General features: G+C 38.2%; 2 protein-coding genes across 2 annotated transcripts; one reads left to right on the plus strand and one right to left on the minus strand.

Moving 5' to 3' along the window:
- Positions 1-11764: 11764 nt before the first annotated feature.
- pdrg1 (p53 and DNA-damage regulated 1) lies at positions 11765-13459 on the minus strand. Its single transcript, XM_052569887.1, has 5 exons — positions 13285-13459; positions 13129-13201; positions 12629-12703; positions 12446-12526; positions 11765-12264 (listed from the first exon to the last, which is right to left on the minus strand). The coding sequence occupies exons 1-5, from the start codon at positions 13411-13413 to the stop codon at positions 12182-12184; spliced, it is 441 nt and encodes a 146-aa protein (XP_052425847.1). The 5' UTR covers positions 13414-13459; the 3' UTR covers positions 11765-12181.
- A 9268-nt stretch (positions 13460-22727) lies between these two features.
- ppp1r3db (protein phosphatase 1, regulatory subunit 3Db) lies at positions 22728-25647 on the plus strand. Its single transcript, XM_052569886.1, has 2 exons — positions 22728-23094; positions 23317-25647. Exon 2 carries the CDS (start codon positions 23331-23333, stop codon positions 24216-24218), a length of 888 nt encoding a protein of 295 aa, XP_052425846.1. The 5' UTR covers positions 22728-23094; positions 23317-23330; the 3' UTR covers positions 24219-25647.
- Positions 25648-27310: the final 1663 nt, after the last annotated feature.

Consider the following 27310-nt stretch of genomic DNA (forward strand, 5'->3'; position numbering starts at 1 on the left):
ATTGTTGAAACAGGCATTGATGATACAGAGCACGTTCAGATTTGAAACCGCATCAGTGAAAGCTTAAAGTGCATGCCAAAGTAGATGTGCTGCTACCTAATCATATATATATAAAATATTTTTATTTTTAACTGGCAACCAAGGTAAGTTCCTGGCATTGGTTCATCTCATTAAAGAAAAAAAAACATCACTGCACACCGTTTTGACATCTACAGAAAGCTATCCTCTTCTTCTTGCTGGAGGGAAGTTGTGGATTTAGATTTTACATGTTTTTTTAATGTACCATATGTGACCCTGGAGCACAAAACCATACTGGGAGTATATTTCTTGCAAAAACAAAAAACACTGTATGGGTCAAATTTATAGATTTTTCCTTTATGCCAAAAATCATTCGGATATTAAGTAAAGATCATGTTCCATAAAGATATTTTGTAAATTCCCAACCGTAAATATATCAAAACCTAATTTTTGATTAGTAATATGCATTGCTAAGAACTTCATTTGAACAACTTTAAAGGTGATCTCAATTTTGTGAAATTGACCCTTATGACTGGTTTTGTGGTCCAGGGTCACACATGATTCTATGATTTTATGATTCTGACTGTTGAAGGATTCATTTGTGGTCAGTAGTTCTGTCATCGTTTGAAAAGGATTTGGCTATACTTAAAACACGAGTAACTGATCGAGACAAACAAACTTACCCAGAGCCACAAGACAATAACAAAGAAGCCAAATGAATTATTTATGCCCAAACAAATAAACAAACAAATAATACATCAGCTTCACCTGCTACAGTACATCTTAACAGAAAAGCTGACACACATACTTGTTCTAATCTGGTGAAAATGTTTCTCACTGTGATTATTGTAGGATGGCCTGAGTAAAAGATCAAAATTGTTTTAAATATATTAATTGTGTGTGTGTGTGTGTGTGTGTGTGTGTGTGTGTGTGTGTGTGTGTGTGTGTGTGTTTTGCCACCTTTCTGTACTCTTAAAGCTAAAACACTTGTAGTAAGAAATGTTTCGTTAAGTCTTGTACATATTTGGATACTTCTTTGAAGAGCTGACACCAAAAGATTCCTTCAAAACTTTCTAGAAAACCTTGAAACTCACTAACCTGCTCCAACAACAGTTCATTGTTTCCAGCATCATTCAAATCTACACTTATGTTTAAAAATAAATAAATAAATGTATAGGTTAAAATAAATAATACAACTCTCAAAAGCCTGTAAAAAGTGCAAAAACTATTGGTAATCATCTGTAGTCAAAGTGCTTAGTAAAGGCGTCTCTCTTCCCAGACTCAAGTGATCTCCAACAGAAAATTAGGAATGTTTGGCTCATGAGAATCAAAATCTACAATAATTGAGTTGGTAGTTTAAATATTAGATTCAGTACTGACATCCAAAATCCACAATGTTGTTGTTGTACCACAGCGAGGTGAAGGCATGAATGAGCCAATGTTCTCAGGTCAAGGTTTGCCATCTCTGCTTGTGAAGAATAGAATCTTCTCAAATAATGATGTATGATACATGGATTTCATATGAATTGCTTTTTATTTTTAGAATTAATTTCTTAAAGAACACCTCAATCTGTGAACATGTTTTTTATATAATTGATTGACTGATTTATTAATGAATTGGAAGAAATTGGTTTTAAGTCAGTTATTTCTATATTTTGCTGTAGTCTGCCAGTAGTAAATATCAGTTCGTTAATTTGGCCATTAGGAGTAATAATGCAGTGAGATGTGTGTGATGCAAACAGAGATGTGATCTGTCTGGAGTCAGATGAAGAAACAGAACACACTGAGACAGACTCAATCCAGAAGAACTGTGGCAACGTCTCCAAGATGCTTCAAAAAAAACCTATACCTGCAAAGCAGTACTTATAAAAGTTTTAGGCACTTTCATTAAAATTTAGTATAATGAGAATTCTGTCAAAATATTTGGTGTGAGCATCCTTTGCATCTAAAGCAGCTTTTGTCCTCAGTTTTTCTGGGAGCTTTCTATTAAAGCTGCAGTAGGTAACTTTTGTAAAAATATATTTTTTACATATTTATTAAACCTGTCATTTTGTCCTGACAGTAGAATATGAGACAGATAATCTGTGAAGAAATCAAGCTCCTCTGGCTCCTCCCAGTGTCCTATTGCCATTTGCAGAAATACATCGCTCCCGGTAAGAAACAACCAATCAGAGCTGCGGTCCGTAACTTTGTTTGTGTTCAAAATGTAGAAAAATGTATATAATAAGCGAGTACACCATGAATCCATTTTCCAAACCGTGTTTTAGCTTGTCCTGAATCACTAGGGTGCACCTATAATAAGTGTTTATATTCGGACTATTTTAGATTGCTTCGGGGATACCGCAGCGGAGTAACCCAGTACCTTTGTGATTCTTCATAGACATAAACAGAGAGAAGTAGTTCCGGCTTCGATGTTCTTCCGCAAGACGCAAGCAGTTCTCTTTATTAACCGCTAGAGCGTCAAAAGTTAACGACTGCAGCTTTAAAGCATCTTTCAAAAACATCTTACTGACCCCATTTATATATTGCTTCTTTTTATTTTCTCTCCACCTAACTATTTTTGCAGAACCATATTTGAAAATTATTATGTAAACATTTTATACAGACAGGGATCACAGGAGTGTCCTGAAAGAGCTTTAGAAAACCAAGACAGCTCAAGTGATTTATCAGTGTACACCTAAAAGCATTTATACATTGATTTATAAATGATACATACCCCAACAATGCAGATGTTAATATGATAAAATACATGGGAGGATTTTTTTTGACACGCAGCTGCAGGTAAATGGCTTTACTTTGTGACCGGGATTCTTGGAAAAATGACAGAAACACATTATATCTAAACAGATTTTTAACTCTTGAATTCATTTTATTATTTTATTTTAGTGGTGCTCAACCTGTTATTAGTGATTCAGTGTGGTAATTGGTTTTTCATTAGGTCCATCGCTGCGTAATTTGGCAGCATGACGAGGCGTTTGTAACAAAGAAGGATGATGCCCCAAAGGCAAAGGTTTAATATGGTGTTTTTGCTTGTGGGGGCTTGAGTGAAACAGGAAAAAATCCTCCCAGGTTGGTTGTTCATCACAGCAGGAGTAGTGGGAGAGAGTTACAATTTATGTTTTTGTAAAGTTAAGACATAAATAACGTGACTTGACCGTGGGTCCATTCCCAATTTCCACCGTGAGAGTTACTCTGCTTTATGAAGTAAACAGTGAAGAAAAAACGGCATAGTTCTTAACCATACAAAAGAGTTAAATTAATAATTAAAGAGCTGATCCTAGAGTCCTTTCTTTACTTACAGCAAGCCAAATTATTTTATTAGTAGTTACATAATTCATAAATGCCATTTAAAATGATCATTGTAGTGCTCTGGGCTGCTCAGAAGGACTGGGTACAGTTTCCTCAGGTCTTTCTGTGTCTCCACAAAGGCTTACAGTACAGCTCACACAATTTGTAATGAGAATGCTATTGCCAATAAGCATATCCAAGGAGATCATGCAGGTCTGGGAATTATTAAAATTGCTTGAAGAGCTACAGTCTCCATTGTGCACTTCCAGCTGTATTTTCCCTTACCACTGGGTGAGAGAGGTTAACATTATTTTCCTTAATTGTTATTTTCCAGCTTCAGTAGCTTGTCACTTTGGAATTATATATATCTTTATGATTTCTACTAATATGATCTTTCAAATAGGCATCAAAATTGTTGCTATGCTGCTCATATGGTTGATGAAAGTTCACATCTGGACTGTGAGAAATCCCCCCAAATCCCGCTGTTACACAAAAACGGTTTCTTAAAGTGTGCTCAGTTTGTTTCTGCTCTGTTAGCTTAGATCTGAGATATCAGAATCAGACCTGTTTTAATAAGAGTGGAGGAGAGGAAAATCAATTTAAAATGGTACATCAGATGTCCAAAACTCACTACAATACAGGAGCTTCCATACTAACCAACAAACTAATCTACCAGAGACAAGTAACACCAGAAAAGCTTCACATTTCATACTGTGGCCCAATTTAAAACATTACTTTCCAGGGTATGTCAGTAAATGGCTGTTCTATTAAATGCTGTTTGGACTCAACTTGCTCAACAAAACCTCAAATTGGCCAAAAAAAATATCACATTGGCCATCATGAATCATAATGATATTCTGACGTGAGCCTTATTAATCTATCATCATATACTGGAGGTGCTATTTAACTGTGTTTGAGTACTACTACAGATCTTTGTTAAAGCAAACCTGTCTTCATAATACGAGGGTTGTCAAGTGAGGATGAGGGTCAAGTAACGATTATTTTGAGAGATTGTAATAGTGAAGGTCTCTTTAGAAAGCACTTGTATTGCAAAGTAACCAAGCTGTATATTTAGTCGAAATGACTAATTGTCAGTTTGCTTCCAGAAAAAATGAGAAAATCCAGAACCACAGAAAGTTAACTTAACAATTGCCTGCATGTGTCCTTGTGTCTGTTGCTTTTGTCAGGCAAAGCCTGTTGGGTTTCAACCAATAAATCTTACAGGACACCAGACTACAGGTCAACAGAAAATGTAAAGGTTAATGGAGTTGCAAAAGAGTTGCACAGCCTTCTGAGGGCAGTTTTGTTGGGCTTCTTTGAAAAGAGTTCACACTCAAAGTATTTCTCACGGTAGGGATTAGGACAAAAAAAAAATATTTTGCACAGTGAAGTTATAGGAACTAGCCACCAGGTCCGTCATCTGAGAACTGCATTTAGCTATAGAGCAATTTTCCTGTTTGCATTCACACTGGCAGAAGAAACACTGAAGTGATGTAAGCTGGCAGACAGTGATGCAATTTAACCACAAGCATTCAACAGTGTTAACAGTTTTCTGTGTTTGTGGAGTAAGAACATGTAATCTGTGTGTGGAGTGCATCAGTGTGTCATATGGCATGCATTCAGCCAAATTAATGTATATTTTTATCACTGGTATTAGTGTTAGACCCTACACTAAAGTAAGAAGACATTTAGTCCACCCAAAAGGCATTCTTGTATCTAAAATCATTCCCAATTCCTGAGGTGTGGACATGCCAAAAATAAGTTACTTCAGCCAACAGTTGTGGGTAATATAGCTACAAGCTACAATTTAGGGGCTAAGAACAATAGAGGCAACATAAGCTAAGCACGGCAAGGAGCATCAGAACAACTGCAACAATTAATGAAAAATTAAAGCCATTTTCAGATGATGTAATAAGATGATAAGAATAGCTAAATATAGCAGCAAGCAGACATTTTCAGGGCCAGGCACTACAGAAGAAAGGCAGCAAGCATCAGACCAACTTCAGCATTGTGAAATCGAAGCCATTTTAAGAATATTTTAGTCTAAATGGCTGCCACCAGGGCACCATACAGACTTTATTAAAGAGTTTGGTGATTTAATTTCCGAGTTAGTTCTGGCTGCAGATAAAGTTTTAATAGTTGGTGATTATTATATCCATGTTGATAATGAAAAAGATGCATTGGGATCAGCATTTATAGACATTCTGATCTCTACTGGGGTTAGACAACACGTCTCAGGACCTACTCATTGTCTAAATCATACTCTAGATTTAATACTGTCACATAGAATTGATGTTGATGGTGTTGAAATTATGCAGCCAAGTGATGATATCTCAGATCATTATTTAGTTTTGTGCAAACTTCATATAGCCAAAATTGTAAATTCTACTTCTTGTTACAAGTATCGAAGAACCATCACTTCTACCACAAAAGACTGCTTTTTAAGTTATCTTCCTGATGTATCCGAATCCCTTAGCATATCCAAAACCTCAGAACAACTTGATGATGTAACAGAAACTATGGACTCTCTCTTTTCTAGCACTTTAAACACAGTTGCTCCTTTAGGCTTAAGGAAGGTTAAGGAAAAACGTTTGACACCATGGTATAATGAGCATACTCGCACCCTAAAGAGAGCAGCCCGAAAAATGGAGCGCAGCTGGAGGAAAACAAAACTAGAGGTATTTCGTATTGCTTGGCGGGAAAGTAACCTATCCTACAGAAAAGCATTAAAAACTGCTAGATCCGATTACTTTTCTTCTCTTTTAGAAGAAAACAAACATAACCCCAGGTATTTATTCAATACAGTGGCTAAATTAACGAAAATTAAAGCCTCAACAAGTGTTGAAATTTCCCAACACCACAGCAGTAATGACTTAATACTTTACTTCTAATATCGATACTATTAGAGATAAAATGGCAACCATTCAGCCGTCAGCTACAGTATCACATCAGACAGTGCACTATAGACCCCCTGAGGAACAGTTCCACTCATTCTCTACTATAGGAGAGGAAGAATTGTATTAACTTGTTAAATCATCTAAACCAACAACATGTATGTTAGACCCTATACCATCTAAGCTCCTAAAAGGGGTGGATAGATCCTCTTCTGACTATTATTAATTCCTCATTGTCATTAGGATATGTCCCCAAAACCTTCAAACTGGCTGTTATTAAGTTGAATAACATCAACTTGACCCCAAAGAACTAGTTAATTATAGAACAATCTCGAATCTCCCTTTTCTGTCCAAGATACTCGAAAATGTGGTATCCTCACAATTATATTCCTTCTTAGAGAAAAATGGTATATGTGAGGATTTACAGTCAGGATTTAGACCGTATCATAGTACTGAGACTGCTCTCCTTAGAGTTACAAATGACCTTCTCTTATCATCTGATCGTGGGTGTATCTCTCTATTAGTTTTATTGGATCTTAGTGCTGCGTTTGACACAATTGACCACGACATTATTTTGCATAGACTTGAACACTTTGTTGGCATCAGTGGAAGTGCATTAGCATGGTTTAAATCGTACTTATATGACCACCGTCAGTTCGTAGCAGTGATTGAAGATGTATCATATAGATCACAAGTGCAGAATGGAGTACCTCAAGGCTCAGTACTAGGGCCGCTACTCTTCACGCTTTATATGTTACCCTTGGGAGATAACATCAGGAAACATGGTGTTAGCTTTCACTGTTATGCTGATGATACTCAGCTCTATATTTTTTCGCGGCCCGGTGAAACACACCAATTTTTCCATCTCAAAAATATATCTAAATTACGGCCTATGCTCTCAATGTCAAATGCAGAAAATGTTAATCCATCCATTTATGACCTCAAGGTTAGATTATTGTAATGCTTTATTGGGTGGTTGTTCTGCACGCTTAGTAAACAAACTACAGCTAGTCCAAAATGCAGCAGCAAGAGTTATTACTAGAACCAGGAAGTATGACCATATTAGCCCGGTCCTGTCCACACTGCACTGGCTCCCTATCAAACATCGTATAGATTTTAAAATATTGCTTATTACTTATAAAGCCCTGAATGGTTTAGCACCTTAGTATTTGAATGAGCTCCTTTTACATTATACTCCTCTACGTCCGCTACGTTCTAAGAACTCTGGAATAATCTACCTAACATTGCTCTGGAGGCAAACACACTCTTGCAGTTTAAATCTAGATTAAAGACCCATCTCTTTAACCTGGCTTACACATAACATACTAATATGCTTTTAATATCTAAATCCATTAAAGGATGTTTAGGCTGGATTAATTAGGTAAACCGGAACCGGAAACACTTACCATAACACCCGATGTACTTGCTACATCATTAGAAGAATGGCATCTATGCTAATATTTGTCTGTTTCTCTCTTATTCCGAGGTCACTGTAGCCACCAGATCCAGTCTGTATCCAGATCAGAGGGTCACTGCAGTCACGCGGATCCAGACCAGATGGTGGATCAGCACCTAGAAAGGACCTCTACATCCCTGAAAGACAGCGGAGACCAGGACAACTAGAGCCCCAGATACAGATCCCCTGTAAAGACCTTGTCTCAGAGGACCACCAGGACAAGACCACAGGAAACAGATGATTCTTCTGCACAATCTGACTTTGCTGCAGCCTGGAATTGAACTACTGGTTTCGTCTGGTCAGAGGAGAACTGGCCCCCAACTGAGCCTGGTTTCTCCCAAGGTTTTTTTCTCCATTCTGTCACCGATGGGAGTTTCGGTTCCTTGCCGCTGTCACCTCTGGCTTGCTTAGTTGGGGTCACTTCATCTACAGCGATATCATTGACTTGATTGCAAATAAATGCACAGACACAATGGGGAAGTCATGGCCTAATGGTTAGAGAGTTGGACTCACAATTGAAAGGCTGTGAGTTTCGAGTCCCGGGCCGGCAGGAATTGTGGGTGGGGGGAGTGCATGTACAGTGCTCTCTCCACCCTCAATACCACGACTTAGGTGCCTTTGAGCAAGGCATCGAACCCCCAACTTCTCCCTGGGTGCCGCAGCATAAATGGCTGCCCACTGGTCCAGGTGTGTGTTCACAGTGTGTGTGTGTGTGTGTGTGTGTGTGTTAACTGCTCTCTGTGTGTGTGCACTTTGGATGGGTTAAATGCAGAGCACAAATTCTGAGTATGGGTCACCATACTTGGCTGAATGTCAATTCACTCACTCACTTTAAACTGAACAGAGATGACATCACTGAATTCAATGATGAACTGCCTTTAACTATAATTTTGCATTATTGACACACTGTTTTCCTAATGAATATTGTTCAGTTGCTTTGATGCAATGTATTTTGTTTAAAGCACTTGACTTGACTTAACTTCTAACGGAAGCTGCAGTGACATGCAGACTTTACCGATCAGCAATTGGTTATTTCATTCAGAAAGAGGGGCTTCCTGCGATTGAGCGGCTATATTAAGCATTGCCTTTTCTCCATTCAAAACTACACAAGTGACATGTCTTGGGTATTTAATAGTCTTTGGCTTGGTATGCCGCACTGACTGTAAAGAAACGTCTCGTGATTTTTGGTCAAATCTTTCAGAAGCCATTTTTTACACCTCCTGACCAATAGGTGGCATGACCACTGTTTTGACAGACTCTTCATTAAATTCATTTGCACGTTATTTGTTGGCATGTTTGACTAATCAAATTTAAATATATATATATATATATATATATATATATATATATATTTACCAGCTGGGTTTGAATATGATCAGAGGTCATTTTGGTTAAATCAGACAAACCATCTAGGAATAGTTAGAAAATGTATTGTTTTAGTAGCTATAAATGCCACTGAGGGGCAAGCATGGAGCAGGAGGTTTACGTGTTTTAGCCAAGTATAGCCAAGTCCTACTTCTACATATCCACAATAAGCATATCATCTTACCATTCTACTGGCCCTCACACTGAGAATGAGAGCATTAGGTTGTGTTTAATTTACTGTAACACTATAACACTTCTGTCATCCATCTCAGACCAGGGTGGCATTCTTCATGAAAGTCCCACCCATCAGTGGCTGGGCGTTATTTACTTAATTCTGTTGCTTGTTATTTTTCTTGTTCATGAATAATAATAAAGGGAATCACAATAACTGCTTCAGTTAGTTCAACAAAACTTGCAAAGTCTCGTTTTCAAATAGAAACCACAGTGGCATGAGTCCCAGGGTGGTGGTCCCTCGAGAATTAGCTGGAGTCAGACAAACACAGGCTTAAGGAGAACAATCAAAACAGAAGATTTAAATCCCTGCAATGTGAACTACAATATAAGGTGCATACCAATGTTGTAATACTATTTAATTTTCATCTCATTTTCAGTCTAGCATGAAGAAAATTTTTAGGACCCCAATTAATTCGCCATAACTCAAGGTTTGGCTTCATTCTGGGACTGTATTGTATTATTAAAATGCGATCCAAGTTTTGAGTTAGGAGTAACATTCCGATCACTTATGATGCATTTAAGACGGTGGTTATTGTCTGATAATCTGCATTTTTTTTCATCTACATTAAAACTAAATACTGCCATTCCAAAAACTAAGACAGCACAAGATGAGCCAACAACCTGAAATGCAAAGCTTTTGAGTAGAAACACGCTAGTGGTCTATTCTTGTTTGAGAAAGCGCAGAGTCTCGTCTGGTGTTCATAAAGTTTTGATTTATGATTAATCTTAAGGGAACCATGTGATAGTGGTTTTAATTCACTACTTTTCCTCATACTACCATAAAATATATATATAATAATTATACTCTGTGTTTTTGTGGTATGTACATTGGTCACAGACATGCACTTCCACTCTTCTTGGAAGGCTTGCCACTAGATGTTGGATCATGGCTGTGGGAATTTGCTCCCATTCAGACCGGAGCATCAGTGATGTAGAGGCGTGATCTCGGGCAATGGGGCAAAGTCACGCTTTCTATTTATCACAAAGATGTTTGCTGAGGCTTTTTGTAGGCCAGAAAACATCATCTTCAACATCAGTCTAAACAGTAAAGCAGCGTTTACAGAGTAAAGCACTTTGTGCTCAGGGACACTGTCTTACTGGGACAAGAAAGGACTCTTGAGAAACGGTTGCCTTTTAGATTTTTGAATACTTCATAAATATTTTTCTAAGATTTCCAGAACACATCAGATGAGCAGAGAGCTGTCTAGCTCTTAACCACTAAACAAGGAGCAAGTCCAAAGTAAGCTTTATGGAAGATGTTGAGTTGATTTGTAATTTACTTGTCAAAGTTTTGACAGAAGTGTTGATTACAGTCTGCTCCTGCTCTCACAAGGAAAATAAGAACGCAAGTCACTGCATAATTCAACAGCCAAAGGCAACAATATTCCTGCAATGACAACTCACCAAAACACGATACAACTGCACTGCCATCTTATTTCAAAATACTGTGCGTATCGCTTCATTTATTGAGAAGCTTTTTGTAGAAAGCCCATGCAGCATTATCTTGAAACTATTCAGTATTTGGGTCTGTAGATGTTGAGTCATGGACATACAAACAGCAAATTGTTGTGGGATTCTATTCAAAGTTCTCTTTTGGCAAGTGTAGTGTTTAAATTATATGTTTGTAATAATGGGGCACGAATACGACAGGAACAGACAGTGTCAGCTTTGACTCATCTCTGCACAAACTCGATGCTATTCGATCATTATGACTGTACGCACGACAGAGGATTGTTCTCGGTTCCTTCCGTCTCATGTGAAGTGTGTAAAGACCTCCGTTTCCCAACAACCTCACACCGATCTTAAGAACAAATCATTATCACGGTATTTTTGTACACAACATTAGGCCAGCTTTGCATAACTGTATGTTATGAACCTGTTGAATGTGTTTTCACATGTCGTTCTCCTCTAGTGGAATGTCTTGTTTGGAGATTATATAACTGAGAACAGACTTCTGCTTCCCACCTCATCTGACTCATAAATGCATCACACTGGACCGAATCCAGGACTGTACCACTGCACGCAACCTGGCTAACCTTCCTTTGCCACAGAGCATTTCCTGACATTTCATTAAACTGCTAAGATGTATTGACAGGATGTTTAGTCGCTGACGCCTCGCTTCATTTAAAAGTTGTATTCTTATAATTTCATAACACTAGAGTGGAGAGTTTTACAATCTCCATCGGCCCAATAAATGATTACTGTTAACACAAGTACATTTCAACCACCACACATTCACTAGAAATAAAGAAACACTGCCACCTAGAGACAGAGCATCTAACAGGGTTGAAACTGCTATTTATCTATGGAACTGAACACTTTCTTTATTTATTTTATCAGATTCCACTTGTCCACTCCCGTGTCTTCCAGACCCATTGAGAAACTCAGTTACAGCTGATAAAAAAACATTTTTGATTTAGGTGTACAGTGTAATATTTACCCCACATTTATGACACGAGGAAACAATGGGGAAAAGCATAACGAACGTTAAATCAACTGAAAGCAAAAATCAGAGATGCATCATTTAATTAACAGAGTAAAATCAATACATTTTCATTTTACAACATAGAAAGTAAGTGCAGAAATTAGACACTTTCTTGAATTCAAACTGTTTGTATCTGGTTTATAACAAAACCTGTGAAAGTAACAAACAACTGGCTACATGTTGTGGAAATACCCATCCAAGCATTTTAGCATTAGTCTGGCTTACTCTGTTCTCACATCACAAAACACAGGCAAGACTTGGACATGAACTCCATGTAAAAGCAGTGAATGATGAAGACCAGTCCCCAACAGTCAATGAAAAAGTTCTTCTGCTGAGTTAGTAAAGTCACAGGTGGTTTGCAGATACTTCAATGCTCTGACGCACAGGTAACAGTCCAAGCGTTACCCTCAGGTTCGAGACAGTCCAGGAAGATAGTGAACATTATTTCTTAATCAGGGTGCCAATTGCTTTAATCTCATCACTGCTCAGAGGAGAAAGGTTGTATCCTCTGAGTTCAGGCTTACCTGTGCAAGAAATAAATCAAAACAGAAAAAATAAGATGCTCTGATATCTACTAAAATGTTGTGACCATAACCTGACACAGTTTTAATATGGCAGTAAACCCAGAGTTAACTCTGTAGCTATATACACTGACTTTTATAAATGACAAACCATGAACGAATCAGGCTGGTAAAGCAGCTCTACCTTGCAAGTCATTGAGACGATTTACTTTTGCTTTTAGTTGTTTGCGGAGGTCAGATATTTCCTTGTCAAGCTGCTCCTGGTCTGTTGGGAACAATATAATAACAGCAATAGACCTCAGTAAACACTCAGACAAGTCAAAATGTATTATCCAGACAAAAATGTGGTTGAAGAAGGCATACTCACCTTTAAGGATCATGGATCTGGTACGTTCTGGGGGGAATTTGATGAACATATTTCCAAAACACACCTTCACATGATCTAGATTAGATTGGAGTAAACTGTACTGTCAGGTGCAAAGTAGAAGCACATAGGTAACAAATCAGCATCCAAAAATGCAAAAAGCAGCATTTGTTTTACATGATGTTATGGTGTAAATGTAAAAGGTTTTGGTGTTAATGCAATAATTTCATGTATAGCCTCCTGGTACACAGCTATAAAATATTATATAAATATATAAATAAATACAACGCATTCATACACACATGATCCCAGGAGGATACATAACCAGTAACCAGATCAGTGCAAGCCACTAATAAAACAAGGCAGAATATAAACATTGTGGAAAATGTATTGAAGAACAGCAAAGGGTGCTAAACGGCAGGAATAACAGCAATAAAGCACAATATAAAAGAAGTCGGACAGTATTGGTGAGATCTGCATACACGGTATGTGTTTGTACTTGCCGTTAGAGGAATGGTTTCTTAAAGCGCCGAGTGCTTCTCTGTTTCTGTTTCTCCGCGAATCCAGATCCACGATCTGGCAACATTTAAACACTATTTAAGCAAAATGTCTCATTGTACGTTTGGCTATGATTTACTACTTTTATCATTCAAACCAACCTGTTGTTTGTCACTGAGAATATCTTCTGCAGCAACTTCGACCTCCGTCAAATGCTCCAGTATTCTCTGTGCTGTCTCGTCCATGCTTGGGTCTGTGTGCTGTGCGCTGGGAAAACACGTCCGACTCATCCGGGAAACAAGTTCTGCTCGATTCAGTTCCGACCGCCAGCGGCCACACAACAGTTCCCGCCTTATATTACATATTACATATACATACATTCGACATTCGCCTTATATTACATTCAATCGTTATATTTCAAATATCTCTAATAATAAAAATAATAATAATAAAAAACCTTTTAGGTAAGCCTAATATAATCGGACTACTTTTTGGTTACTTTTAGGTTACTTTTGGTGTAACTTGTTTAGCACATTGATTTAAATAGGACAATCTTGAACCATATTGCTATAAAAATATAAAGAGTATCAAAATACATTCCATTTTTTATAATTAACAAAATGAAGTGCATTATTACATTACATCAAGGTTTCCCAAAAAGGGGTTCGTAAAATAACTGCAGGAGGTTTAAAATATAATTTAATCTAATTACAAATACCCTACTTATTTTTTTAAATCTGATTACATAATCCAGATTATATGTAGGCTAATCAATTATACTCTCTGTATGTAACGTTTGATCATTTGCAGCATCTCGCTCGATCGAGCATTTCACAGCGTTCTCAAAAGAACACAATTCTGACTAGTGCATCTCGAGATCTTTTTTCTTCTTCATCATCAAATTGTCTTGCTTCTCACAGTTTTAAACTCAACAGGGTGTTTTGTGTGAATGGCCCCGTGGGCTGTTTTGTGTGTATTTCGACGGTTTTAACATCACTGACGATGACACCAGTAATGTCTCTGTCTCTGATGAGAATACAGTCTTTAAAGCTGCGGTAGGTAACTAGCGGTTCATAAACAGAACTGCTTGCGTCTTGCGGAAGAACATCGTAGCCGGAACTACTTCTCTCTGTTTATGTCTATGAAGAATCACAAAGGTACTGGGTTACTCCGCCGCGGTACCCCCGAAGCAATCTAAAATAGTCTGAATATAAACACTTATTATAGGTGCACCCTAGTGATTCAGGACAGGCTAAAAACACGGTTAGGAAAATGGATTCATGGTGTACTCGCTTATTATATACATTTTTCTACATTTTGAACACAAACAAAGTTACGGACCACAGCTCTGATTAGTTGTTTCTTACCGGGAGCGATGGAGCAAATTGCAATAGGACACTGGGAGGAGCCAGAGGAGCTTGATTTATACACAGATTATCTGTCTCATATTCTACTGTCAGGACATAATGACAGGTTTAACAAATATGTAAAAAATATATTTTTACAAAAGTTACCTACTGCAGCTTTAAATTATAACAATAAATCCTAAATCCCAGCACATTTACCTTTTAATATATTAATTAAATATATTACTTTATATTATTTTTTAAACTGATAAATAAAATGATTATTATTTGTTTTGTTTTTTTACTTTATGTATTTCCCATGACTGAAAAGATTGGGACTCAAAAGAAGGGACAGCATGTCACCATATTTTGATATCTTAATTATCCTAAAATCCAACATTTAGCATAGTAACTATAGTGGGGCATGTTGTCACAGCAATTATTTGACATGAACACTGTTTATCTGTGATAACTACCTACACCGAAAAGAACATATTTAAGGTATTACACAATGTCTTTAAAATGTAACCAGTGAGAGAATTCTAAATATTCTGAAATGAAACGAAAAGGGAATAAGTAGACTTGAATTTCTATGATTGATTCATAAAATAATAATAATAATAATAACTTACAGGCATTTTTATTATTCAACAGACTCAGACTCAGCAGCAAGTGTCTGTAAATGAATCTGTCCTTCAAACATCTGGATTTAGTTTGGATATGGCTATTATAAACATGTCCTAGGAACTCTTCCCTTGTCAAGAGGATTGTAAAGAGCTCTAAAAACATATTTTATTTATGGCCTTCACATTCACCTTATGAATCAGGCATAGAATGAGAAAAATAATAAGTTATACAACGTAAGGCGACTGCTTGTGCTCAGTGGGACAGTCAGCTTGAGGGTAATGGTGTGCAGACACATGAGGTCCCAGCTCGAGCATATCACTGTACCTGAAACATCTGTGTAAGCACTGCCTAGAAACGAACAAGTATTGCAGAAATAACAATTGTCTATTTTAAACTAAACTTAACATTAGATTAAAGATCCTTAAAGGGAACTGAATTAATAAAATCACAGTCAGATCTGTTGATAGAAGATGCTTCAAAGAAATTAATGCAGCTATATTGCTATTTAAAAAAAAATGGGCTTATAAAAGAGCAAATTGTTTAAACGATTACTCAAAATAAGATTGAAATAAAAATAAACATGAAGGTATATTGTGCATGGAGTCATAGCAAAAGACAACTTAAACGTAAGTCTTAAATTAATGCAGGTGTAAACAGGCAAAAATGAACTTAAGAAGAATATGTACATACAGTGATCCAAAAACTGTTTGGACACTTACTGTACACCACACAGAACAGAATGTCACCACATTAGATGAAAAATCCTTAAATTAATACACCAAGTGACATTTACATTATAAAACATACTCAAATCAATAGTTTGTTTGGTTTTAAGTGATCGGCCAACAGATATGCTGAAAAATGAAGTTTTATAAAGTACAGTATAACATTCTGTTTGCAAAATGTTAACATCACGTTTATAATTAATGTGATGAACTGACTTCATACATTCACTGAAATAATGCTTGGATCAGTTGTTCTCAGAAAATATGCCTCTTGGATTAAAATTAATCTAATGCAATGAAATTGATACATTTGAACTGATTTCCAGGCCACTGTGATGAAGTTACTTTGTGACAAATTCATAGGGCTGTAGTCAACCAAAGAAATGCTTAGTCGACCAAAGTCCTGTCCTGCGCAACTATCAGTCGACTAAAAAAAAAAAAACGCGATGTTTTGAATTTTGATTGAACATTTATTAAACAATTATGAGCATTTGTAAAACAACAATGAAAAAACTCAATAATACAAAAAACTATAATAATAATACAATTCTTTGAAAATTAAGTGATTTTGTTTTTTACTGCAAAGTGAGGAGCGCTGTCCTAGGTCTATAGAGACCGTGCACCTGACCATACCACACGCTAAAAAAATTAAAAGGCAGCATTTACGCACAGGTGCAGGGTGTTGCCTGCACATCTAACCAACTCCACGTCTGGCCACTGACCGGATCCCTTGATTCCCTTCAGTAATTCCACCGAGAGCACGTTGGCAGCATTTTCCGTTACCACTGACACCCACTTTTCTGGTGGAATGTGGTAAGCGTTCGCGACTTTATTGAGTCGCGCAGCGATATTTTCTCTCGTGTGCGCTTCATCCATCTGCTTTGTTTCTAACATAACGCTATTCATTTTCCAGTCCACATCGATAAAACGGGCCGTAACTATCATGTCTGCCTCCATTCTAAGCGAAGACCACAAATCAGTTGTGAGGCCTACAGCCTCCGAGGATTGGAGAAACGTTAACTGGTTTACATTTACTTTAAGTCTATCAAACCGCGAACGTAGCGCACGCATCCCGTGCTGGCACAGTATATCTTGGCTCGACGATTTTAAACATGTTCTTAAAGATTTCTTGGATATTTTGTCGACTAAAGCCAAAAAAGTACCGTTCTAACTGATGAATACAGCAAATCTACCTATATTCCTTACTGAGCGCGAAGCAGCAGTGCAGCCAGCCACAGATGCTGTTCCAGAGTGTTCACGTGGTGCGCTAAACTGTGGCGCTGTTATAAAATAGCCTAAATGAAAGCATTTATAGTTTGGGATAAAACATAGGCTAATTATATTTAGAATACTGTAATATATAACTGCCAATAAAGGAATAAATATCAAGGAGTAAATCAATGAAAATTTATTTATTGGTGAAAAAAAAAACAATTATGCAACTGGTCGACCAATGAGGATGTCAGTCGACCAAGACGGCATCGACCGATAAGTCGACTAAACGACTAAAGTTGACAGCCCTACAAATTCAACACGCTTGTCAACACGGAGTCTACGTAACCCATCTGAATTTACAGCACAAGATAATTTTGAGTCCTTTCGTGTGTTATCAAAGGTCTTCCTTTACTGTCCTCGTGCCCTCGTACCCACACAAGAATGACTCCTTTGCCCAGGCTTTCTCTTTTTTACATCCCCAGTACTGGCATTGCTGGCTGTTGTGGCTGTAGAAGAAGCTTGGTCAACACTGTATGTGGAACCAAGCGGATTGCCAATGTTACAGATAGCCTGCATGCGCCTCGGGTCGCTGAGTCTGTGCTCTCGAGATTGGTGTCTGGGATCCGGCTGATGAACCCTGCTCTCACTGCTGCTCCTTTTAGGAAAACCTGAGGCCTGGCCCTTCTTCTCCAGGAGTGGACTCGGCCGTGTGTGGTGGTGGTAGGCATAAGAGCGGCATGGGACGTTCAAGATGGGATACTGATTCTGGCAGTGTGGGCAGGTACAGCTTGACAGCTGAAGGGTGGGAGCTCTGGCCAAACAGGAGAGTGGTGTCAAAGGGAACGCACGCTGGCACTGGAGGATGCATTTAGGAGAGCTGAGATGAGAAGACAAATGAGGCAAGTGGTGACCTTTAGGAAATGGGGTGTTGGATTTTCTGCCATCTTCTTGGACGGTTTGGATCTGATGCCATTCCAATTGCAATAACCGGTCCAAGTATCTCTCAAGCTGCCCACTGGGCTTGGGACGAGGAATGCCCTTGCCTTCACTGTTCAAGGACACAGCTAACTGCTGGAGACTCCAGGAATTGAAAGGAGGTGGTAAGAAATCTGGATAGCTGTTGTGCACTCGACAAGAAGGTCTTGAGGCATGAAAGTCAGACGGATCTATGACCTCTGCAAGTAGATTGAGGTCAGGAGGATAAATTTGAGCAGGAAGCACAGAGTATCTTCCTGCTCAAGAGTCTGAGAGGTCACTAGCACTGTCCTTGTCTTCATCTTTATTTTGTAGCGCACAGCCGTCGGCTTCGCTTCTGCACTCTGACGAGTCTTCTCCCTGATCTTGTAGAGAATGAGGGGTTGCAGGTCTTGCACTTGAACTTTTACCCCTGCCTCCGGTCTCTTTTGCATCATGGTTATTTTCTCTTTGTCGTCTCTCCTTCTGTCCATTTTTGGAAGTGGAATAAGATTTGATTTTAGTGTTGTGTTGCCTTGAGGAACCGAAAGAAAAGGGTTTTAAATATCTGGCCACACTTTAATATGCCAAAAATAATTATGTACTTGGTGTGGCTTTATTTATATATTTATTTTAGCTGTTTGTCCTATTACTGTCACAGTGTCTGGGTTGTATTCCCTGGGAATCCACTAGGTGTCCTCCTTCCCCACGGTGTCTGTCACTTTATTAATCACATTCCTCACGTCCTCTGCTTAATTTGCACCCAGCTGTCACTAGTTACTAATCATTACACTCGGTCTGATTCCCATTAGCGTTTGTCTCTGCTTGTGTATTTAAAGGGGGGGTGAAATGCTATTTCATGCATACTGAGTTTTTTACACTGTTAAAGAGTTGGATTCCCATGCTAAACATGGACAAAGTTTCAAAAATTAAGTTGTACGTTGAGTGCAAAACACGAACACAAGGCAAGGGGAAGACTGAAAGACGGACATGAATACACAAGGAGTCCATGACACATATAAAAGCACTATTCGGACAGGACTAGTTTTCTATTAACGGTATTAACGGTATTAACAGTTTACGCGATCTTGCTCTTGATTTTATTATTTGTATTATTTTTCTATTATTATTTATTTGCCGCTAAGCAAATATATCAAACATGCGCGTGGTAAGAGCATCTACGGTAATTCACGTTGGCCAAAACACACATGGAAACGCGTTGTGAAATAAAATATCACCGGCAATCACAGACATTCGCATTCGGACGGGATTAGTTTTCTCAGAGGATCACTGAGTTTGCTGAAAAACGGTAGGTAATTTGCTCTGGAATTATCACAGAGGTTGTGTGAGAAAAACTCAGACGTGGCAGATTCGGACGGGATTAAAATCACCAAGTACGTCTGTGAAACGCAGATTTCTCTAACGACCCCCTGTGAAACTAGTCCCGTCCGAATAGGGCTTAAGACAGACCGGGTTAAATACACAAGCAGAGACAAACGCTAATGGGAATCAGACCGAGTGTAATGATTAGTAACTAGTGACAGCCGGGTGCAAATTAAGCAGAGGACGTGAGGAATGTGATTAATAAAGTGACAGACACCGTGGGGAAGGAGGACACCTAGTGGATTCCCAGGGAATACAACCCAGACACTGTGACAATTACAATAATCAGGTTATAGTAAAATGTAATATTGTGACCACCCTACATACAGTTTGAGTCACAAATTAAATTATTTATATATATTTAATTTTTATTTTTACACATTCCTTTCTATTTACATGTGTATATACAGTACAGACCAAAAGTTTGGACACACCTTCTCATTCAAAGAGTTTTCTTTATTTTCATGAAAATTGTAGATTCACACTGAAGGCATCAAATCAATGAATTGACACATGTGGAATTATATATGGAATTATATACATAAAAAAAAGTGTGAAACAACTGAAAATATGTCAGATTGTAGGTTTTTCTTTAGCTTTGATTACTGCTTTGCACACTCTTGGCTTTCTCTCGATGAGCTTCAAGAGGTAGTCACCTGAAATGGTCTTCAACAGTCTTTAAGGAGTTCCCCGAGAGATGCTTAGCACTTGTTGGCCCTTTTGCCTTCTGTCTGTGGTCCAGCTCACCCCTAAACCATCTGGATTGGGTTCAGGTCCGGTGACTGTGGAGGCCAGGTCATCTGGTGCAGCACCCCATCACTCTCCTTCTTGCTCAAATAGACCTTGATGCCTTCAGTGTGACTCTACAATCTTCATAGTCATGAAAATAAAGAAAACTCTTTGAATGAGAAGGTGTGTCCAAACTTTTGGTCTGTACTCTATAAGTTTTATTTTAATTACTTAAATACATGAGTTTGCACTGTGTAGCTCAGCTGCATTTTCTGAACTCTGGGTGACAGTTGAGAGAGTAGAGTTACCATGACGATCGCATCCTCAGACATCAAAGAGGACCGTTAAGGAAACAACTAATTCTTGTTTCTCTCTCATTTAATGTCAAGGTTAGTTAAATTAATTAATTGCCATACCAAACTGTAATTTACATGTTTTAATGCTCAAACAATTTGTTATTATTTATTTTATTAATAATTTTAAGACACTTACAGTATGACATAGAAAAGTTTACTCACGTATCACTTACCTGAAATACTTACTTGAGTTGTTTTCTTAAGATACTTAGACAACTGCGAGGACCGTTAAGGAAACAACTAATTCTTGTCTCTCTCTCTCATTTAATGTCAAGTTGATTACTGCTTACACTCTTCCTGACTGCCCGGGACCTGTAACTATATGCATAACTTAACTGTAAAAAAAAAAAAAAAAAAAGTAAATCTTTAACATTTTTAAAAATTGCCTTTATTTCAATCAGTCGTCTATGTGACAAATTATTTTCTAACCTGCCTGAAGGGTTTGCCATGATCAACATTTCGTCCAGTCTTGTCCTTCTTAACCTTTGCTGTGAATCCTGCAGACATGATCAGACATCATTAGTGTCCCTGGAGCACAAAAGCAGTCTTAAATCTCTGGGTTATATTTGTAGCAATAGCCAAAAAAACACTGTATGGGTCAAAATTATTGATTTTTCTTTCATGCCAAAAATCATTATGATATTAAGTAAAGATCATGTTCCATGAAGATATTTTGTACATTTCCTACCGTAAATATATTAAAACTTAATTATTTGATTAGTAATATGCATTGCTAAGAACTTCATTTGAACAACTTCTAAGGTGATTTTCTCAATATTTAGATTTTTTATATACCCTTAGATTCCAGATTTTCAAATAGTTGTATCTGGCCGAATATCATCCTATCATAACAAACCATGCATAAATAAATAGCTTATTTATTTAGCTTTCAGATGATGTATAAATCTAAATTTCTTATGCCTGGTTTTATATATAGTCCAGTCTCATAAATACGCAAATTTTACCGATGCTAACTATTAAAAATCTATCTTATTTTAATTATTATACTCTTTTAATTTTTTTAAATGAAGTTCACACATAAAACATTGCTTCTGATCTACTCACAGGTTCAGATGACTGACTGATGCCATTATTCGGTGGTGGATGCAAAGGTGCTTTTGTGCTTCTCTTGCCTTCAGTGAAAAAGTCAGGTTAGTTAGGATCAGTTCAGAAATAAAGGCAGCTAAATTTGGTACATTTTTTTTTAAGAAGCTTACTACTTACAGTAAAGACCAAGAGTTTGGACACCTTCTCATTCAAAGAGTTTTCTTTATTTTCATGACTATGAAGATTGTAGAGTCACACTGAAGGCATCAAGGGCTATTTGACCAAGAAGGAGAGTGATGGGGTGCTGCTCCAGATGACCTGACCTCCACAGTCACCGGACCTGAACCCAATCCAGATGGTTTAGGGGTGAGCTGGACCGCAGACAGAAGGCAAAAGGGCCAACAAGTGCTAAGCATCTCTCGGGGAACTCCTTCCAGACTGTTGAAGACCATTTCAGGTGACTACCTCTTGAAGCTCATCAAGAGAAAGCCAAGAGTGTGCAAAGCAGTAATCAAAGCAAAAGAAGAACCTACAATATGACATATTTTCAGTTGTTTCACACTTTTTTGTTATGTATATAATTCCATATATAATTCCACATGTCAATTCATAGTTTTGATGCCTTCAGTGTGAATCTACAATTTTCATGAAAATAAAGAAAACTCTTTGAATGAGAATGTGTGTCCAAACTTTTGGTCTGTACTGTATAAATGGATGACCTAGCAGGTAAATAAAACATGACCTTAGTTAAAGGTTATTTATCATTACCTTTGTGCATGTCCCAAAACTTTAGTTTTTGTTCTATCAAACGAACGAAGCTTGTTAGGCACAGTACTCTCCTGTAAACCCGTTCCCATCACTGGCACTTCTCAAAGCAGCCTGGATCTTCCAGAACGGATGGATTCTCTCATATTGTATGCACGGATCTTCCGTTGGTATGAAGGCATGTCCATTTTTTTCCGATCATGTGATGTTTACTCCCACGATCAATCGACTCTCTCGCGCACTGCTCCCTTTCATCCTCGGCGCATCTGTACCGTTCTGTCCTAAATAATTCAGCGACGAGCGGATCAGTCTGTCTGCATCGAGATGCATCGATTTCGTCTCGTGCGCTGCACTAATCGATATGGAGTTAATTACCCGAAGCTTGTATATGAGGATGTTTACGCAGGCTGTGTAGTGAAGGGGCGCATTGTTGTGTGGGAAATGTAGTGTCATGGGGTTACAGTGATACTGTAAATATGTCTTGAGACCCCATGTGCACTGTAATAAGCGAGCGACGCGTGCTATTCGCTTCGAGATTGGCTGAGATCTCACTGAAATATTAGCGCTATGCATTGTTTACAGACAGGACGTGAGAATCTGATGCACGGTGGTCTAATAATAATCTTCGGGGAGATAGTTCCCGTGGGGTCGGTAGTTAAAGGTCACAGGAGCTCGCTCTCCGAGTATTTTATTACATCCACACTGGGTGAAGAGAAGAGGACTTCACTTTATAATAAACATGTTCCTATATTAGTTTTAACTGCACACAACGAGGGCGTTCTTCCTAGTTCCTAAACTTATATTTCCTCACACCTTACAGTAAGGTAAGAATCTCTTGCCAGATGTAAAATTTAACATTTAGTGTTAATATACTGTTTTACTATTTTTTTGTTTCCTTTTGCCATTTATGTGTTTTAACTGGTAGAATATACTGAAGAAAATAATGAAGAATTGAATAGTGAACACAAACATTTTAAAATGTTTGAATGTATTTTTGTTAGCATACACCTTTTTGTATTGGCATGTTTTTCTCCTTTTGCTAATAGAAAGCGTAGAGAGAATGGAATCGCATGCACATGGATCAGGACCTGCCTTGTGGTTCTCAAGTGGTTTTAGTGAAGTATCTAGACCTGTCAAGACCTTTCATCTTCGAGACATCTACAGTCCCAAACCAACCCCACAAAGGACCCCTGTGGCAATACGGCCCCCCAGCCCAAAACCAGGTCCTCCCCAGGAGCCCGTGGTCCGGCGTAGGCAGTCGTGTGAGCCAGAACCAAAACCCATCATGAGGAGACGGGCTAAATCCCTCTCGTCGTCCTCAGAAGAGCACGCCTGCAGGAACATGCAGGTCCGCTTCGTAGATTCGTTAGGACTGGAACTGGAAGATGTGAAGTTCTTCAAGGCCAGCGAGGACCCAATGGTGCCGGTCCACGTCATCACAAGACTGCTGGCGAGCTCAGAGCTGGCCTCCAGGAAGAAGCTGGAGCTCTCTCTACCTTACTTCCAGCCTTCCTTCCCTGACAATATGCATGCCGAGGCTGGTTTCCTCAAGCGCTTGTGCCAGCAGCGAGTTTGCCTGGAGCAGGTGTTTTGCTCTGAGCTGGGAATTATTGGAACCGTGCAAGTGCTGAACTTGGCCTATGAGAAAGAGGTTACGATACGATACTCGTTTACCGAGTGGAAGAGCAGTGCGGAGAGTAAAGCGAGCTGGATCTCCACCGTGCACAGAGATGGGCCAGATCCGGAGTCGGACATGTTTCGTTTTCACCTGCCTGTACCGCCATTCATCCTGCAACCAGGTGCCATGCTTCAGTTCGCCGTCTGCTACCGGGTCAAAGGACTTGATTACTGGGACAACAATGGTGGACTTAATTATAAACTGACCTGCCAGACGTTCAAACTGACGGTCCCCAGAGAGTGTGAAGACAGCCTGGTGCAGTTCACTTGACGCTGCACTAGCCATGGTCAGTGCTGTGATCCTGATTCTGTCTGTTCTTGTGTATATTTCATAATAAATACAGCTTTTACTGACTTATTTCTAATGAAGATATCTATAACCTATCACTCATGTGAAAAATAAATGCCCCCTTACATTAAAGCTGCGGTAGGTAACTTTTGACGCTCTAGCGGTTAATAAACAGAACTGCTTGTGTCTTGCGGAAGAACATCGTAGCCGGAACTACTTCTCTGTTTATGTCTATGAAGAATCACAAAGGTACTGGGTTACTCCGACGCGGTACCCCCGAAGCAATCTAAAATAGTCCGAATATAAACACTTATTATAGGTGCACCCTAGTGATTCAGGACAAGCTAAAAACACGGTTTGGAAAATGGATTCATGCTGTACTCGCTTATTATATACATTTTTCCACACTGTGAACACAAACAAAGTTACGGACCGCAGCTCTGATTGGTTGTTTCTTACCAGGAGCGATGTATTCCTGTAAATGGCAATAGGACACTGGGAGGAGCCAGAGGAGCTTGATTTTTTCACAGATTATCTGTCTCATATTCTACTGTCAGGACATAATGACAGGTTTAATAAATATGTAAAAAATATATTTTTACAAAAGTTACCTACTGCAGCTTTAACTGCATCCAAACGCAGTCTTTCATTGGCCATCACACAGTGTGGTCCCATTGGAGGGTTTTTTCCTGTTTGAGGTCCTGCCACAGATCTGAATTGGGTTCAACTCAGGACTAGACCACTCCAAAACTTTCATTTAGCTTTCCTGAGCCCTACATTTTCACATCACTATATGCATAAAGAGTTGTTATAGTCATGTGTTTATCCCAAGCATAGAGTACTTTTACTTTAATATGTCACACTGATGGAATTTATCATTAAAAATGGCTTTAATTTCAGGGCTGGCTACCACCCACGAACAATTAGGATGCAATACCTGATTATTGCTGTAGGAGACTTTCATCTTTAAGTGTCTGTGCAAAAATAGAACAGACTTTGTGCACATTCTTTCGATTCCTTTAGAGCTCAAAGCTGTGAGGATATTGAGTGTTTAGTGCTATTCTAATCATCCACAGTGTCATGCCTACAGGCCGTGCAGTCTTCACGTCTTCACGTCTCTTCCAGAGCAGCTCTTCTGCTGAAAATTATTTCTCTAAAGGTGTGATGGATTTTCTTGTGTATTTCTATGCTGGAAAACTTTTGGAGTAATTCACTAAGGTTTTGTACTTTTTTTTTTCAGTTGTGCCTTGTTAACATCTTATCCAGCAGTGCCATGTGGAATGAGATTATTTCTGAAATCATTAGTCCTCTAATGCACAAGCAGACTTTGCAACTTGCTTGTATTAGTCCTAATAATGTATTTTCAATCACATTTGTATTCTTACTCAATAAATAAAGCAAAACAAGGTTATGCTCCTGATTTTTGCTTATTCACAGGAGTGAACATGAGTAAATATGAGTGCTATCTTTCTTATTCGCTTGCATTAGCGCTCTTCTTGCCTCTGGCTGACCTCCTGCTAATGGCATCCGAGGAAGGCAATCAATGTGCATCTGACTCAGTCCAGCTGTAAGGGCACATGACAGAAATCTGAGGTCAGGTCTAAAAATAGCATCTTTAAATCAATAACAAGACAACTATAAGCATGCCTTCACCTTTGACACACAGCCTGACAGTTGCATTGCATTTCTGAGATTCTTCAGCCTTCACTATTGCTAGAACTACACAAAAGTGTGCAGAGCGTACAGTCCTCACTTTTAATGAGATGTCATTTTTTAATCTGATAAGTTGTTCTTTCTTTGTATAACAATAGATACTTGTGAACTGTTGTTGATAGTAACAGAAAACATTTGTGATTTTCTGTGATTCTGTGATTAAACACTAGATGGTGCTGTGGATCTTGAGCTGAGAGAGTAACTTTTGATTAGGAGAAAAAAGGATGCTCAAAACATATATTAGAAAATTGAATCTTGGCCCTAAATTAAGTATCATAAAACTGTTTGTACCCCTTTTCTTGCTTGTAGTTTATTTTAAAATGACTGTGTCTATATGAGAAAGTGTGGCAATAATTGCCAGCTAATGTTCGTGGGATAAACTAACCCTGGTTTGTTCATAGTTTATACCCTATTGCACATTCTCTTGACAAGGATTTCTTACAACATGAGGAAGAAAATCCCTCAATTTAGACTTTTCTCTGCCTTGTGTCATGTTGTTTCTTATAGAAATGAATCAAGACATTATTACGTATGACAGAGTTTCTTATAAAAACCTTAGGATAAAAAGGCAGGACCTGGAGTTTGTGCACAAAGAAAAATAATGACTAGACTAGTGTCTTACAGCCCTTATGAAAGGAAAATATATTTACCAATATATTTCTTAAAATATATTGTGATATATTGTAATATATTATTTTCCCTTTTTATTTTCTAATATTTTATATATTTGAATGCATTTAATAATATATTGATGATTCATATATTATATAATATATTGCAAAATATACAAATGATTGCCGCTTTCAATATATTGGAAAAAATAAATATATATAAGAATATATGCCTAATATATAACATGATATTTTCCAATATACTGCAATATATTTTTGTTTTATAAGGGTGGCCTCACAGAGAAATATTAAGAGGCTCAGGCCTCCATTTCTTCCGATGAAAGGAGACTGACCCAGTTAAGGAGCTATTCTCTTATGCATGAGCTTTAAATGTCTTCATTAATATTAATCATTAGGGCTGTCATGTAAATAACTCGACTAAGTGCAATAGCCATATAAAAGAGGAGATCCGATGCAGATCTTGTTATATTTACGGGAGTTTGTGGTTTTGTCATTAACTTAACGATGTGGTCAGGTTGTGGCAAGCGCTCGATCATTACATCTCCAAGCTCTTTGTGTTATATACTGCTCTACTGAGAACAGATCAAATAATGCGTGCAAACACATCTGATGCTCTTACATAAGCAGCGCTGATCTGACACAGTTCGGCATTTCTGCACGGTCTATTATACATGCACATTATACATATATATATTTACATGTTATAACAGCAGTGCAGATTCTGTGCAT

The sequence above is a fragment of the Carassius gibelio genome, chromosome B11, assembly GCF_023724105.1.
Source record: "Carassius gibelio isolate Cgi1373 ecotype wild population from Czech Republic chromosome B11, carGib1.2-hapl.c, whole genome shotgun sequence".
In the NCBI taxonomy this organism is placed as follows: Eukaryota; Metazoa; Chordata; class Actinopteri; order Cypriniformes; family Cyprinidae; genus Carassius; species Carassius gibelio.

Excerpts from the sequence above, each read along its gene's own strand:
- pdrg1 (XM_052569887.1), bottom strand. The coding sequence starts at position 13,413 with ATGAGTCGGACGTGTTTTCCCAGCGCACAGCACACAGACCCAAGCATG. Across the intron at positions 12,527-12,628 it reads CAGATCCATGATCCTTAAAG|ACCAGGAGCAGCTTGACAAG; the intron begins GTGAGTATGCCT and ends TGTTCCCAACAG. Across the intron at positions 12,265-12,445 it reads TCGTCTCAATGACTTGCAAG|GTAAGCCTGAACTCAGAGGA; the intron begins GTAGAGCTGCTT and ends TTTCTTGCACAG.
- ppp1r3db (XM_052569886.1), top strand. The coding sequence starts at position 23,331 with ATGGAATCGCATGCACATGGATCAGGACCTGCCTTGTGGTTCTCAAGT.